The sequence below is a fragment of the Helicoverpa armigera genome, chromosome 3 (genome assembly GCF_030705265.1).
Source record: "Helicoverpa armigera isolate CAAS_96S chromosome 3, ASM3070526v1, whole genome shotgun sequence".
Lineage (NCBI taxonomy): Eukaryota > Metazoa > Arthropoda > Insecta > Lepidoptera > Noctuidae > Helicoverpa > Helicoverpa armigera.
The window spans coordinates 3,353,231-3,366,769 of record NC_087122.1 but is presented as its reverse complement, the minus strand read 5'-3'; the positions used below and the strand labels follow the sequence as shown (position 1 = coordinate 3,366,769).

Below are 13,539 nucleotides of genomic sequence, written 5' to 3'. Positions count from 1 at the left end.
GCCATTTATCATAAATTGTAATAAAATTAAAGGAAAAGGTGTAGCTACAAAATAAACAACGAAACTTGACATCCAACTCTTTATTATCCTTCGAACAGTCATCAAAATAATTTATAACAATTTTCTAACACTGTCGATAAACATTAATATTTCATTCAGCCACTGAGATGTTCGTTCATCATACAATTATAATACAAAGGGCAGAATGGCTGCCTCGACACAGAGTTACAGCGCCGTGTGACCTACATTAATGCAATATTTGGCCCGGCCTTATCATAAAAAATAATTACACAATTATGACTTAATATTCCCGGGACACACCTCCGCAAAACCGTCGGCGGTCCCTCTCATTATCAGTAAAAATATCGATAAAATACAACAGATTTTGCATTCTTTGTAAAATTCAAACGAAAATATACCTAATACCTACCTAAGCATTTTGTTATATATGTATTGCACAACTGTTGTTACAAGAGAAATTAATGTGAAATCGATTTGAGTATTCAATAAGGATATGTATTTATATTCCTATATTCTATTTGGATTGTTCACGATATTATTATACTGTGGTGCAATAGCAAAAAAGACGGGGGAACGTAAATACATCGACATCTACTGTGAAGAAGTTCAGCAATAATTTCTGTTATTCCATACTTATGACTACGTATCTCTTTAAATGCAATGAACTAGATTATAAATTAACTGAACAAGCCCTTTGCTATTGTCACACAGCGAGATAAAATACAGGTAAACACATATTATTACGAAAGTAGGCACATATAAAAGAACAAACAAACGCTTTTTACAATAACACACAACACGGTTGTGCGTCAAAATGAATAATTATATTTATATATTTAATAATTAATTAAACTTGAAACTCATTCCCGATAGCAAAGCTCACAACCTCGGAAATTATGCTCCCAATACCAGCTTAACTGTCATAATATAATACAATATAGTCGAAACAATAGACTGTGCAAGCGATAAATACATATCGTCCGTCACTTTATCACTACGCGAATACAAAGGAAACTTTACGTATTGTAAATATTTTCATCCGATAACAATGTGTTTTTGTGCAAAATTGCGTTCATTAATTTGGCTATGACCTCATACCAGTGCGTCTGTACTGTGATAGGTATATAGGTAACAGTATCATAAACGTGTTTGATATTGTACAATGCAACACTTATTATTACATACCAATTTATACAACGGACAAATAGAAATGAACTCTAACAAGAAACAAGGATTCGCATCATCGCCGAACATATTGAGCAAATTTTAATACAAAACACATCGACGCTTCCAGAGAAAGGAACTTTTAGGAACGAACGACCGAAAACAGCAGATAACGCAATTGTAGAATCTCAGACTACGGGGCCCTGAGGAGACATTTACAAGGATCGCCACGCACTCAACAAGCTCACAGGGTCAAGTTCTAGACACGTCCAACACGAGAGAGTGACGCCCTACCGGTGTAACAACGAGCGGGCCCAGGGTGTAACAGTGTACGTAATTATATCACATTAACAATTTAGTCTAACATTGAAGGTGTACTTACATGATCATTACAATAGTTCCCTATAAACGGGTCAACATCCATTATGTTCCGGTAATAAAATATTAATTCGTTAAACCTAACCGTGTACTTATTTTACAATGCGAAAATACATTTTATTTTTTAAATATTCTTATGCGTTCAGACTTTTGAACTTCAATAAATGGATAACTCCCTGTACAAATTTAACAAATGTACATTTTAACATTTTGTTACTGTGATTTGAAGGTTTATCTAAAGATATACTATGATGCAAAGTTGTTCGTTACACTTATACATAAGTATATATTTTTTATATTTATAATCACATTTATACAGTTTGACTGACAAATGTGGTACAGAAATATATTATAGGCATCGTTCTGATCGTAGAGCTTTCGTACAGTCGAGTACAAAAATGAAAAGAGTTACAGTTGCAGGGGCAGATGTCACAAACTCTAAAAAGCAGGAAACATTTATATATAATTATGACATCCAGCGTACATCTAAAATGTTAGTTTTACTCTTTTTACTTTCGACTCTGACTGTCCTCTAACATGAACGCCAACTACGATCTGAACAATTGACATCTTCGAATGACTTAAGATTACCAGGATGTGAATATTAAAGCAAAAATGCTATAACATACAAATTTTGGTACAAAATGGTACATTTAGGCACTGTGAGTAAGGCAACTACAGTGAGACGATATGGGGAGGGGAGAGGGGGAACAAGTGGGCACCTTCAGTGTGAGCACTGAGAGGCCGGAGGTGACAGGACTCGTGCTACAGGAGGGAAAGCAGCGTCTAGGGGAGAATGGGGGATTATGAACTATGGACGACACAATGTACAGTTTTCTTTCAGACAATATCATCTAAAAATAGGGCGGACCGTGATATAGTGCATATTTTTAGTGTAAATATTTTAATGTAAAATATAATTTTGTATGTGCTTAAAGCTGACTTGTAGGTATATTGTTCACTGTTACAATAGCTACTAGCATTAATTTTATTTAAGTAGAAATTAAACTTACTTCAGATCACATTAACAAAATAAAAAGTACTATCAACAAAGTTGTTCCATTCATTTTTGTAACCCATTATAGCCACTAAATAAACCTACACATACTTAACAAGTAATTACATAAATATGATATTCAAAATTGACTCGATAATATTTTGGTCTGCAACGAGATACGACCATACATACATCATTATTATTATGAATGGGATTTACAGTATAAGGTAATGATCGAAGCATAGATTAATCAGAATAAAATCAAACTTGTGAAGTACTCTTTTTCCGAATATTGTACATCTTGCATTGCTATTTGATAATAGCCCAAAGCAAAATCCAGAAAAAGATGCAATATAATTTTGACTCAAACAAAGTGTCGAAATGTCAAGAGTTCTAAACGTTTACGATATAAACTGTGTTTACTTACAAAATCTGCTTAGAGTGCAAGTGTTATCATAAGAAATTTTAAAGCTTCGTGTGGTACCTTTATATACTCATCTCTAGCTAACATTACCTACTTACTTACATAACATTCGTTCCTAACGGGACGTGTATACATATTATGTAAATATCATTATGATTCTCATGTATAAATATGTCAATAGATAAAGTAGATTTTACAATACATATAATTTATTATCTTCTGTGATGACACTACGACTACTAATTTACAGATTCAAGTTCGGATGTCACACTATTATAATAATTTTTAAAATGGCACAAAAAACTTTTTAAAACACTAACACAAAAAGTCAACAGTCGTTTGTTTATAGTGTTCATCGCACTTGACACGTTACTGTGGTCTGTGTCCATCGCACTACCGTCAGCTTCGCAGGAGCACTCAACTTCAACGTCGTGCACTATTACCTTACACTCACTAATCTTTAAATTGACTAACTTTAAGCTAAACAGACAATGGCACGGATTGCACATATAATGTCATCTATTTACAGGGGAATTCAATATCTATCTATATGTACTTAAAGTTCAAAATTGTTCTGAAGGGTTGCTATTGTACTTAATTTTAACATTTAATCTTAATCTTTAGTGTACTCGTGTGCATTACAATAATTAATTACGTATTAATAGAGGGTAGTGTAAAGTTGAACATTCAATTATATAGGATCCCATTAGAGATCTACGAATATGTAACATACAAGTTCGCCCAGAAAGTGGGACTCGATTCTCATTGGAGAAAGTTAGTCGACCGTGCCATCAAAAATTTAAGCACCGTTTATGGATGCACCTTTTGCTTATCAGACTTTTGGAGTGATAAGATTAGCACTGTGCCGCGGGTTGTCGGAGGACGGTGACCGAAGCTCGATAGAGAAGGGCCGCGCGGGGCGTGAGGTGCTTGTGCCTCGCTCGGCTTAGCAGTGCGGGTGCAGGGGCCTCGGGTACGCGCCGAAGGCCTCATAGCCTAGCTATGTGGCCCAGCCCTCGATCCGCGGCCGCTTCGTGTGCGGCTGCTCGTAGTCCAGCGGCACCGCGCTCGAGTGCCGCATGTCCTGCCCGGCGGGCGAGCCCATGTTGCTCGACGATACTGAACCTGCAACGTGCCGATACACTGTAATTGGTAAGGTTAGTGTTTGTTAATTGGCTTGTCAATTATAATCTATATTAATATTAAAACAACTAACAAATGCAACTTAATTAATTACATAGCTATTGACACTTAATCCATTAAGAAATGACCACTACTGACAAAGACATCTTACGATTACTGTCAAAATCTGTTATAACGACATCGAAGGGACTACTCATATTTAGTCATAAAAAACCGATAGTTTTAATAACCAGTAGCAGGTAAGTATTGCACAACATTCAGACAGGACCTTTGATTTTGGTCAATTTAACCAGTAAGTTGTTCTCAACGATGTCGCCATAAACGATTTATATTTGTTTTTAAAAAAGAGTATTAATAAACACACAACTAGACACAAATGAGATACCTACCATCAATAACTCCAGATAGATGTGCGGGCTGCGGCGCGGGCGCAGGAGGCGGGCCGCGGTGCATGTGGTCAGGCGCACGCGGCGGCGACACCGGCTCCGCTTTGATCTTCACGTTGCTAGGCGACGCGGCTGGGGGGGGCGTGCCTCCGCCGCCCAGCACTGGCAAGCTGCTACTGTTGAATGGACAACCTTATTAGTGAAGGTAGAATAGGAAGGCTCATTTAAGGGGTCAATGTACTTCTGGGTTTAAGACCAGCGGTAAAAATTGCAGTGGTTGGATTTGATTTCAAATACCTAAAGTGCGTCAAAAAATATTTCTTCATCTGTTCACTGTGGTCAAGCTTAACTACTGGATCCCTTTAGACACTTTAATGGAACATTTAATTTAAAAAAATACAAGTAAATGCATATATTATCCACACTATTAATTTCCTTCTCCAATTAAAGCTACGCATAACTAATGAGAGTAAACACTTCATCAAAACTGAGAACATTAGTACCTGTCATAGCAGTAAGTTAACTTGATAAGCTCGTATTAGCATTGCTTATGTTTAATTCATACCAGCCAATTAGAAACATGCAAAGAACTTAGCCCGTAGCAACAGCTACTGATAAGATACTCGTAATTTATGTTGCAATTATCTATACTCTGGCCCACTCATGCGCAACGTTCAAGTGAAAGTGGTACTCTGATCAACAGTACAGCTACCCCCTCTGTCACCTTATTTTCATACAAGAGCGGGGGGCGAGGAAGACCGTAGAAGACTGGTCTTTTTGCAAGGCTCTGAGTGTTGTAGTGGCAAATTTTGGTACAGTATTCACCAGCTCCGACAGCCGTGATCGTCTAGTGGTTAGGACCCTACGTTGTGGCCGTAGTAACCCAGGTTCGAATCCTGGTCACGGCAGTGATTTCACTGTCACGGCGGAGTAATTTTTTTGGGCAATGACCGATTTACATACTCTTAAAAAGGGGGGAGTGTTTGCTTGACTACGCCAGAGTAAGAAATTATACTGTTAAACAGAAGCTGCTTAAGTAATGTAATTCATTCATTTGTTTTTGTTTCCCACTTCAAATTCTCAGTTAAGACCAGTGAGAACAGAAATGATACAATGTATTAAAACATATTACAATATCGGATGGGACAAAACTGGCAATCTCGAATGTAGGATTATAAATAACAGCAGCAATTCCTGCAATTTTTGGATTTGAAGACAAAGGAGATGAACAGAAGATCCTTCGACATTTAGATATTATCCATCACGATGACTTGTAACTCATTTCATAACTTTTAAAGGCCCAAAATCAAGGGCAGCCTTTGCACCAATGGTGAAAGTAATCTTGTTCTCGTTACGAAATCATTCGTAAACTTATCGATCGTTTCATTGATTTTGTCACCAGCTCCGACAGCCGTGATCGTCTAGTGGTTAGGACCCTACGTTGTGGCCGTAGTAACCCAGGTTCGAATCCTGGTCACGGCAGTGTACTCACTGTCACGGTGGAGCGAAATTTTTTGGAGCATTTAAGGAATTTTACGTTATGAGAGTGCAAGTGAAACTTAAAGAGATACTTGGTGGTTTTAATAGTCATAATTAATTGCAAGCACATCTAATTTTAAATAAAACACAATTATTGTTAATTTATACATGTATCTAATCTAAGACCATGATAGCTGATTGTAATTCATCAACCATTAAACATGTAAATTAGAACAGACATATATTAATTGCTAAATTTCTACATAATTCTGTAATAAATGTACTCAATAATGCTAATTATTTTTAATATATCCAATTAGCTTTAAGAATATTGTAGAAAAGCTATAAGAATTTCCTCTTTTTTTTAGTTTTAATTTATTGCCGAGGAAGTGATTGCTTATTCATAATTAGCTAAATTTAGTATTTAGATTATTGCAATTTATTTTAATATAAATGTGTTTGATTAATTGCGCTAGCTTTTAATCTTTGAAATATGCGAGAGTCCAATGTCCCTGGCTATTAAAAGGTGAGTGAGTATGGAAAACAAACGGGCTATCTTCTTTGAAGTTCAATAACTGCATGAATAAGTGCAATATAAAGCTAATGCTTTAATTCTCGGTTTTTAGTTCCTACAGTACCACATTATATTTCCATTTACTTAAAACTTAAACCTCGCTTCGGTAATTCTCAAAATTCATGAAGATTGACCATACTTCTTGAAACACGCCATCTATTAAAACCAATAAGAACCACTTAATGATCTGGATCACTAAAACCAGAGCACCCAACCAAAACAGTTGCAAAAGCAAACGGGTACTTGCAAACACTTTCACAACTTAAAGTGACCATTCATTTTAATGATAAAGACATGCCTCCAGTAGCCGTGATCGTCTAGTGGTTAGGACCCTACGTTGTGGCCGTAGTAACCCAGGTTCGAATCCTGGTCACGGCAGTGTAATCACTGTCACGGTGGAGGATAATTCTTTTGAAATTTTTCCTTATGAAAATCGTGAAGGGTTCTCTAACATGAAAATGATAGTTCTTCATTAGCTCCTATCATTTCAGCTTTGGTTTACTCCTTCGATTTAGTATCATTGTATCTTAACAAAGTTGTGTCATTGGATTCAGAAGGCGTATTCAGTATTTGTGAAGAGTTCGACAGAAATATTTCTAAGAACTAGAATATGGATGTATGGCAATAAAACAATAAGAAACTTTCGTCAAGGACTGTATTATGGCTTTATTGTTTGCCCTAGTTTCTGCCTGCAGCATAAAACTGTACTTAACATTCAATCGTCCTTCGTGATCATGTAAAAACCAGACTTCATCAGTGTCTTTATCAGTACAATTTAAAAGCACTGAGTCTTTCTGATCGAATTTCTTATCTGATCCAACAATTCACTTGGTTACCACAAAAAATGGAACAAATTAATTTGAGTTTTTTTCTCCTTTTTCTTCGGCATAATACGAATCCAATTTGATTCTGTTCATGCGGAACGTCCATTCATTTGACATGCTACGTCTCCCGGAAGACATTCTTATTCAAGATCTTATCTAGCGTCCTTGAATAATGTCCTTGTATTTTTAACAGTTCTTCAAGTTTTTCAGATACTACGTTCAATTTATTTTCCTCTGTTTCTTATGTGGTATCAATTTAATTTTCTGAATCCAAATTACTTGTACCACAACTTGAAGACGAATAACATGTGATTTTAATTTTTTTGCTTCTGTTACACGTAATACAACACTATAATTGTGTTTTGTTTTTGTTGAGATTCCTCCACATGGTAACCACCACTTTAAATTCGTTTAGCTGTATTTTTTTGTCATTCAAATTAAGTTCAGTAGTCACTTGTGAGGTTTTTTCTGGTTTGAAGAAATTAGATGTTTAAGTGTTTAGTGCCAACACAATAGCTGGATCTAAAATCGTTAGTTCAATAATGGCGAACATGCGTGATGTGGGATCGGTAAATTCGTTTTGTACATTTAGGTAACAAGTAATGAGTTAATTGGCCATTTTTTCTCGGTTGTAATTCACTCAGGTGCACGCGAGCGTGAATTGTGATGTAACAAACTTCAAAGACATTGCGTTTTTCGTCGTTGCTACCAGTGGTTCCGACAGCCGTGATCGTCTAGTGGTTAGGACCCTACGTTGTGGCCGTAGTAACCCAGGTTCGAATCCTGGTCACGGCAGTGATTACACTGTCACGGCGGAATCCTTTTTAGTATTTTGTTCGTTTATTGACACAGTTAATCAGAAACTGGCGCTATGCATACATAAAAGAGCTAAAACTCTTCTTTTTAGTTTTGAATTTCTGAATTGTTCAATTTATTAGTATAAGCTTCAAGATTAAATTAGAGGACAACATCAACGAAAATCTGTATCGACCGAGCCTCTCATCAACCCTTCTATTACTCTACTAGCAACCACTAACCTTGCCTTAACTTAAAGCGTCACTCTCTTGCATCAAGAAGAAGAATTTACCAATTTAAGTCTCAAAATTTACCAATTTACGTCTTTAAATGTGCCCCTTCTCCCAGACTCGGTCAACACGATAATCTCGAAGCGACACATATAAAAAGTGATATGAAAGTGATCACAGACATGTACCTGTTGTGCTGAAGGGTCTGCAGCTGGTGTGCTCCCCACGTCAGTCCGATGCCCATGTCCGAGTTGATGCTGAAGTCCTGTGGTCCGAAGTTGCCGAGTCCTGAGTAACCGAGTGGTGTCTGGAAGAAGAGGATTGAAGGTTAGGGAGTTGAAGATGGAGTAAGAATGTGTTTTTGAGCCATTTGTAATGATAGCTTTACATTTTTCAATGGAATAATGTATGAATCAAATGCGAAAAATTCTTCTTAAGCAGTTACATATTGACAGCAAGTAATATTTTTGTTTTGATACGATCCGGTGCTAATGTTAGTCAAAGTGAATTTGAGCAAGATAGCTCATGATTTGACAAGGAATGCAAAACGAGTCCTGTCTGGCAAATCATGTTTTACTAAAGGATTCGTGATCAGAGTATGATTTGCTATCAAACTCATATATCTTTGATAGGAGAGGAAATTAGGCTCTAACGATGAGATGGAATCCTAAAAAGCGATGAACAAAAAATATCCTCACAATCACCTCGCCAGCGTAAGATATGTCATCCTGCGGCGGCGGCATAGAGCTTGGTATGACGACGCGCAGATTGTTGTGTCTCGGCGAGTGATGCGGCGGCGGTGCGTGTCCATGTGACTTGTGGCCGTGTCGGTGAGGCGACGGCGCCGGCCCTGGTGAAGGGGACGGTGTGCAGCCGGCGTCGAGAGGAGATCCAGATCCGGGGTAGCCGTTTGACATCTCTAGCATTCCGCCGCTTGGGTATACTGGAAATAATAGAAAAGGAATTAATGGTGATAAGGCCTTTAGAATAGAATGCACGCTGTGGTAATATAGTATAATATGGTAAAATTTTTAAGAATAAAATGCACTTCATCAGCCATAGAGCAAAATAGTAGCGCAAGTCCTCAGCATGAAGTAAATTGAAGTGTCAAAACACTTGAATGTTGGTTGATAGTATAGGCATCGAAAACTAGATACTATAGAAGAGTAACTTGAATTATCTACGCGTGCAATATCAGTACAAAATCAAAAGTGTTCAGAAAGCTAAAAATGTTTATAGTTACCTGAATCGGTTTCCGAAGAAGAGGGCCGTGGACTGATAGAGGTATGCATTTGTGGACTAGCTTGCAGTAGTGTCTGTTCATAGTTGCCGACTGGGACGCTCACGGGGAGATTGTAGTTGCTTCCCGTCACGCCCACACCGACTCGGCTGCCGTTCAACTGGTTCCTTTGCATCATCATTTGGAATTCCTCATCGATCTTGGAGTACTTCGCCTCGGTCCTCGGGGTCAGGTTGTATTCGGGTTCCGCCTCCGGGCTGTCCGGTGACATCACTCCGTTCTTATGCTCTTTCTTCGTTAGTGCCTGTAAGTGTCAGCGAAAACAGCTCAGGTGGCTTGACGAGCCAAACTTATAAATACTCTACTCGTACTGTATTAATCTGGCATGCATTAAACTCCAGTTAAATTATTAGATTACACCCTCTATACACACCATTAGCGTTATCAGCGTCAATCGCGTTAAACGTAATTGCTACTGTTTTGTTTTTCAGATTTTATCAACGTCAGTATGTAGTGGAGGGTTTAAAAAAAACAGTGCTATCAATAAAACTACTGTGTAACTAGGTAAAATTGTACGTGAAACTTTTTAGCGTACATTTGTGTGGTGTCGAACGCAATGATGCAACACTGACTTTACCCTTGTATCAAAACATCGGAGTCAGGTAGGCGCGGTTAATTCAAATAAACACAATATATACAAAACCCATGCTGGTACAGGAAAAAATAACATAAATATTTGGGGTATATAGTCATAAACTGTTAGTATAAAACGGGGTGTCTGGTATTTTGTACTTTAACCTTTTTTCTAACAGGAAATAAACATGCTGTAGCTTTATTGTCGTGTTTGTCTATCTTATGTATATATTGATGTGATATCGTTTACACAAGGTCTTTGGGTACGAGATCTACATCTATAACTAGTGAGGTTTTATTGCTTGATATATCGGGGGGGATTGTTTAGTAACAAAATGTATGCATTAGGTATTGTGTAAGTAGAAAGCACGCGGTTAATGGGATAAGTCAATTTTGCATGGACATTGCATTGCGATCACGGGCACACAGATGACGCCGTACTTAATGTACCTCGATGATGTTGCGGTTTGTCAAAGACTCGTGTGGCTCGTTGTATTCCGTGTATTTCAAAAGAACCTGTAAAGATAGGAAACGCATTTTTTATATTAAAATATTCTAATTTTATAAGGAAAAGGAGCTCAAATAACTGGACATAAATAAAATATAAGACTAAAACCAGCGTTTCTGCCTCGTTTTAGGGCTCTTTTTCTGTCGGACACATTTAACGCAAATATTTTCTAAAAATGATACAATTTTCCTTTTACATTATTTTTAGGTTAGCCTACCAGTCGTAATTTATTCATTAAATACAGAATGAAAACAACACCAGGTATCAGTATCACTTGGCTAAACCATACGATCTTTATGAGCGGTTTATTCAGCCAATGTTGGCGTTGTATAAACGAGAAAAAATCCTTATGCTAATAAGGCTCAAGTCAAGCTAGTATTACGAGGACTTCCATTAAAATATGAAGTAAGTATTATAAGCAGCGTGTTAGACGTGTAACGATAAATTACTAACAATCACGAAAGAGAAAAAACTGTTGGAATGAAATACTTTTTTCCCCTTACAATCTTATTTCAAAGTACGAACACTAAAGAAAAATATAATGCTAAACATTAATCTCAACAACCTTAGGAGCAATGCCAAAAAACTATGAAGAACAGGAAGCTTGTTTTACCGAATTTACATACATAATGAATAACAAAGAGCTACGCGAAGAAATTATAATAGATAACAAATTTACATAAAACCTAACAAAACTTCATACACGTGTTCGCTATAAAATATATTTATCAAATAAATAACAAATAAATTGATATCATCAAAGATGTAGACATCGTAAATAATAAAAAATCTAATGTAGTCGAGGGAAAAATACAGACTATTCATAATTAATTTTATTTACGAAGTGAGAAACAAAATTGTTGCTTAAATTGCTCGTGACGATCTAAATTTAGCTACAGTAACACTAAAATATTCAAAGCGTAAAAGTGAAACGGTTAATATTAGAAAGAAGAAATAAACACTGGAACTGTGTGAAGTAAAGTGTACTAACCTTGTCCATATCAGTGCTGGCATATTGGTAGAGTTTGTTGTTGGAGCTGAAGATAATGAGGGCGATTTCGCAGTCACATAGCACGCTGAGCTCATAAGCTTTCTTCATCACACCAAATTTACGCTTGTTGAAAGTCACCTGAAAAAAAACGTAAAGAAAATTAACAAAATGAAACAGCAATAGATGTAGATAAAAAGGATATTATTGGAAGTCCAACAAATTAATAAAATATCCCTAAAATGATCACAGGGCCAAAACACAAGGTCCATGAAGCAATTAAAAACTTTTGAACTACTTTAATTTTCAAGCTTGACGATATGGAATGTATCATTAAAGTACAAGGGCTCTTCACATTGTAATTTCGATATTGGTAAAATGAAAACAAAAGCTTTTTATTGGGTCACGGACGGAATCAAATAATTATTAGTGGAACTCATCAGCGTTATGTGTCATTGAGCGTACGTTTTAAATACCAATATTTCAAGCTACTAAATAATGCAACATGTTCGAACACATCATCTGCGGTTAATTTGTATTTTTCCTTAATAACAAAAAAAATCGATAGGTGTTCTAGTGAATTCATGTGCTCAGAGACAGTTTATTTCCTGTCATCCTTAGGTACTAATACAAATATGTCAGCAGATTGCAAATTTATTTTATTATTTTCAAGTATTACCATATCAAGAACAAAGGAAGTTGCACCGCCAAAAGCAAATTGACCTTCGCAATTTTAATTTTACATGTCTGCTGTTGCGTTTGCTAGACCACTTTCAAAGAGCTTCTCTGCTCTCTTGTAATTAAAAACGTACTTTCAGATGGGGGGAGATGTGGAGTGCTTTGTAGGGTCATAATAAACTGGACAAGGTTGATATACAGTGTAATCGTATAATTAATAAATTACAAGCGGGAGCGGTCGTTGTCCCGTCGCGATAATGTTTTGCAGTGGGAGTGTTGATAGGCCGCATCTGTTAGGTCATGCCTCATGGTAAGGTCATTTCACTCTAATAGCCTCCAATATTATGTATGCGAGAATCACTTTTGATTTTGGTTTTCACATTACGTCAGGATAATCATTGCCCATGGCTGTAATATTCCTATAATTCATCTTTTTCTAATGGCTGTACAATTACGACAAAATAATTGGTAATTATGAATATTGCCCTAATCGCTTGATGAAATGGTATTTTGGATTTTTAAAGCGTTCATAGATTACTTGCTGGTACTGACCTGTCGATTCCGTTCGTCCGTAATACGGGATATTTGTATTTTCTTCCGACCCATGGTGGCAGCAATCTTGGAAGGGGATGCGGGGAGCGGGGGGCGAGAAAAAGAGTTGCCTTTGGGCTGGCTGCTTCTGCGGACGTCAACAGCTGCTACCTGCAGACAAAGAAAAAACCATTTTAATACTAAAACAACAAAGCTCAATTCCACTAAACACTAATAACGCAATTCCAAGTAAACGGTAGTGATAAATCATAGCATGAATCAATTCTTGAACGTGTCCCTTATTCCCATTGTCATAAAGGCGTTGTCAACTTAGATTTATTAAGGCCAAAAGCTCTCGTCATCATGCCATGGAACCATGGTCGTGATTGTGACCATAGCCGAAGCAAGGCCGATGACAGATATTATAGAACTGGGTGACGTAACAAATGCAAAGATTATTACGTAAACGGAATAATATTTTGGTAATCATAAAAGAAATCTTGAGTAACGCCCCTCATGGATAAAAAGCTTAGCTTATCGTATTGA

At 36.9% G+C, this 13,539-nt stretch overlaps 1 protein-coding gene and 4 non-coding genes across 19 annotated transcripts in view; 4 read left to right on the top strand and 1 right to left on the bottom strand.

Annotated features, from left to right (window-relative positions):
- Positions 1 to 65: 65 nt before the first annotated feature.
- Positions 66 to 13,539, bottom strand: part of LOC110383850 (myocyte-specific enhancer factor 2) — a 57,800-nt gene continuing 44,326 nt past the window's right edge. For 2 of the 15 annotated variants that reach the window (XM_021344779.3, XM_049836455.2), the window contains exons 2-9: positions 13,015 to 13,164; positions 11,788 to 11,925; positions 10,739 to 10,804; positions 9,659 to 9,959; positions 9,114 to 9,358; positions 8,598 to 8,722; positions 4,517 to 4,689; positions 66 to 4,127 (exon numbers count right to left, since the gene is read on the bottom strand). In XM_021344779.3, coding sequence (XP_021200454.1) covers positions 3,985 to 4,127; positions 4,517 to 4,689; positions 8,598 to 8,722; positions 9,114 to 9,358; positions 9,659 to 9,959; positions 10,739 to 10,804; positions 11,788 to 11,925; positions 13,015 to 13,068 — 1,245 coding nt within the window. In that variant the 5' untranslated portion in view covers positions 13,069 to 13,164 and the 3' untranslated portion in view covers positions 66 to 3,984. Of the gene's footprint in view, positions 4,128 to 4,516; positions 4,690 to 8,597; positions 8,723 to 9,113; positions 9,359 to 9,658; positions 9,960 to 10,738; positions 10,805 to 11,787; positions 11,926 to 13,014; positions 13,165 to 13,539 lie in introns of those variants that run through there. The other 13 variants (XM_021344781.3, XM_021344783.3, XM_021344784.3 and 10 more) reach the window with 13 other exon arrangements.
- On the top strand, positions 5,350 to 5,421 carry Trnah-gug (transfer RNA histidin (anticodon GUG)). The gene has a single exon. It is a non-coding gene; the product is annotated as a tRNA-His (tRNA).
- Trnah-gug (transfer RNA histidin (anticodon GUG)) lies at positions 5,924 to 5,995 on the top strand. Its single transcript has one exon. It is a non-coding gene; the product is annotated as a tRNA-His (tRNA).
- On the top strand, positions 6,873 to 6,944 carry Trnah-gug (transfer RNA histidin (anticodon GUG)). Its single transcript has one exon. It is a non-coding gene; the product is annotated as a tRNA-His (tRNA).
- On the top strand, positions 8,114 to 8,185 carry Trnah-gug (transfer RNA histidin (anticodon GUG)). Its single transcript has one exon. It is a non-coding gene; the product is annotated as a tRNA-His (tRNA).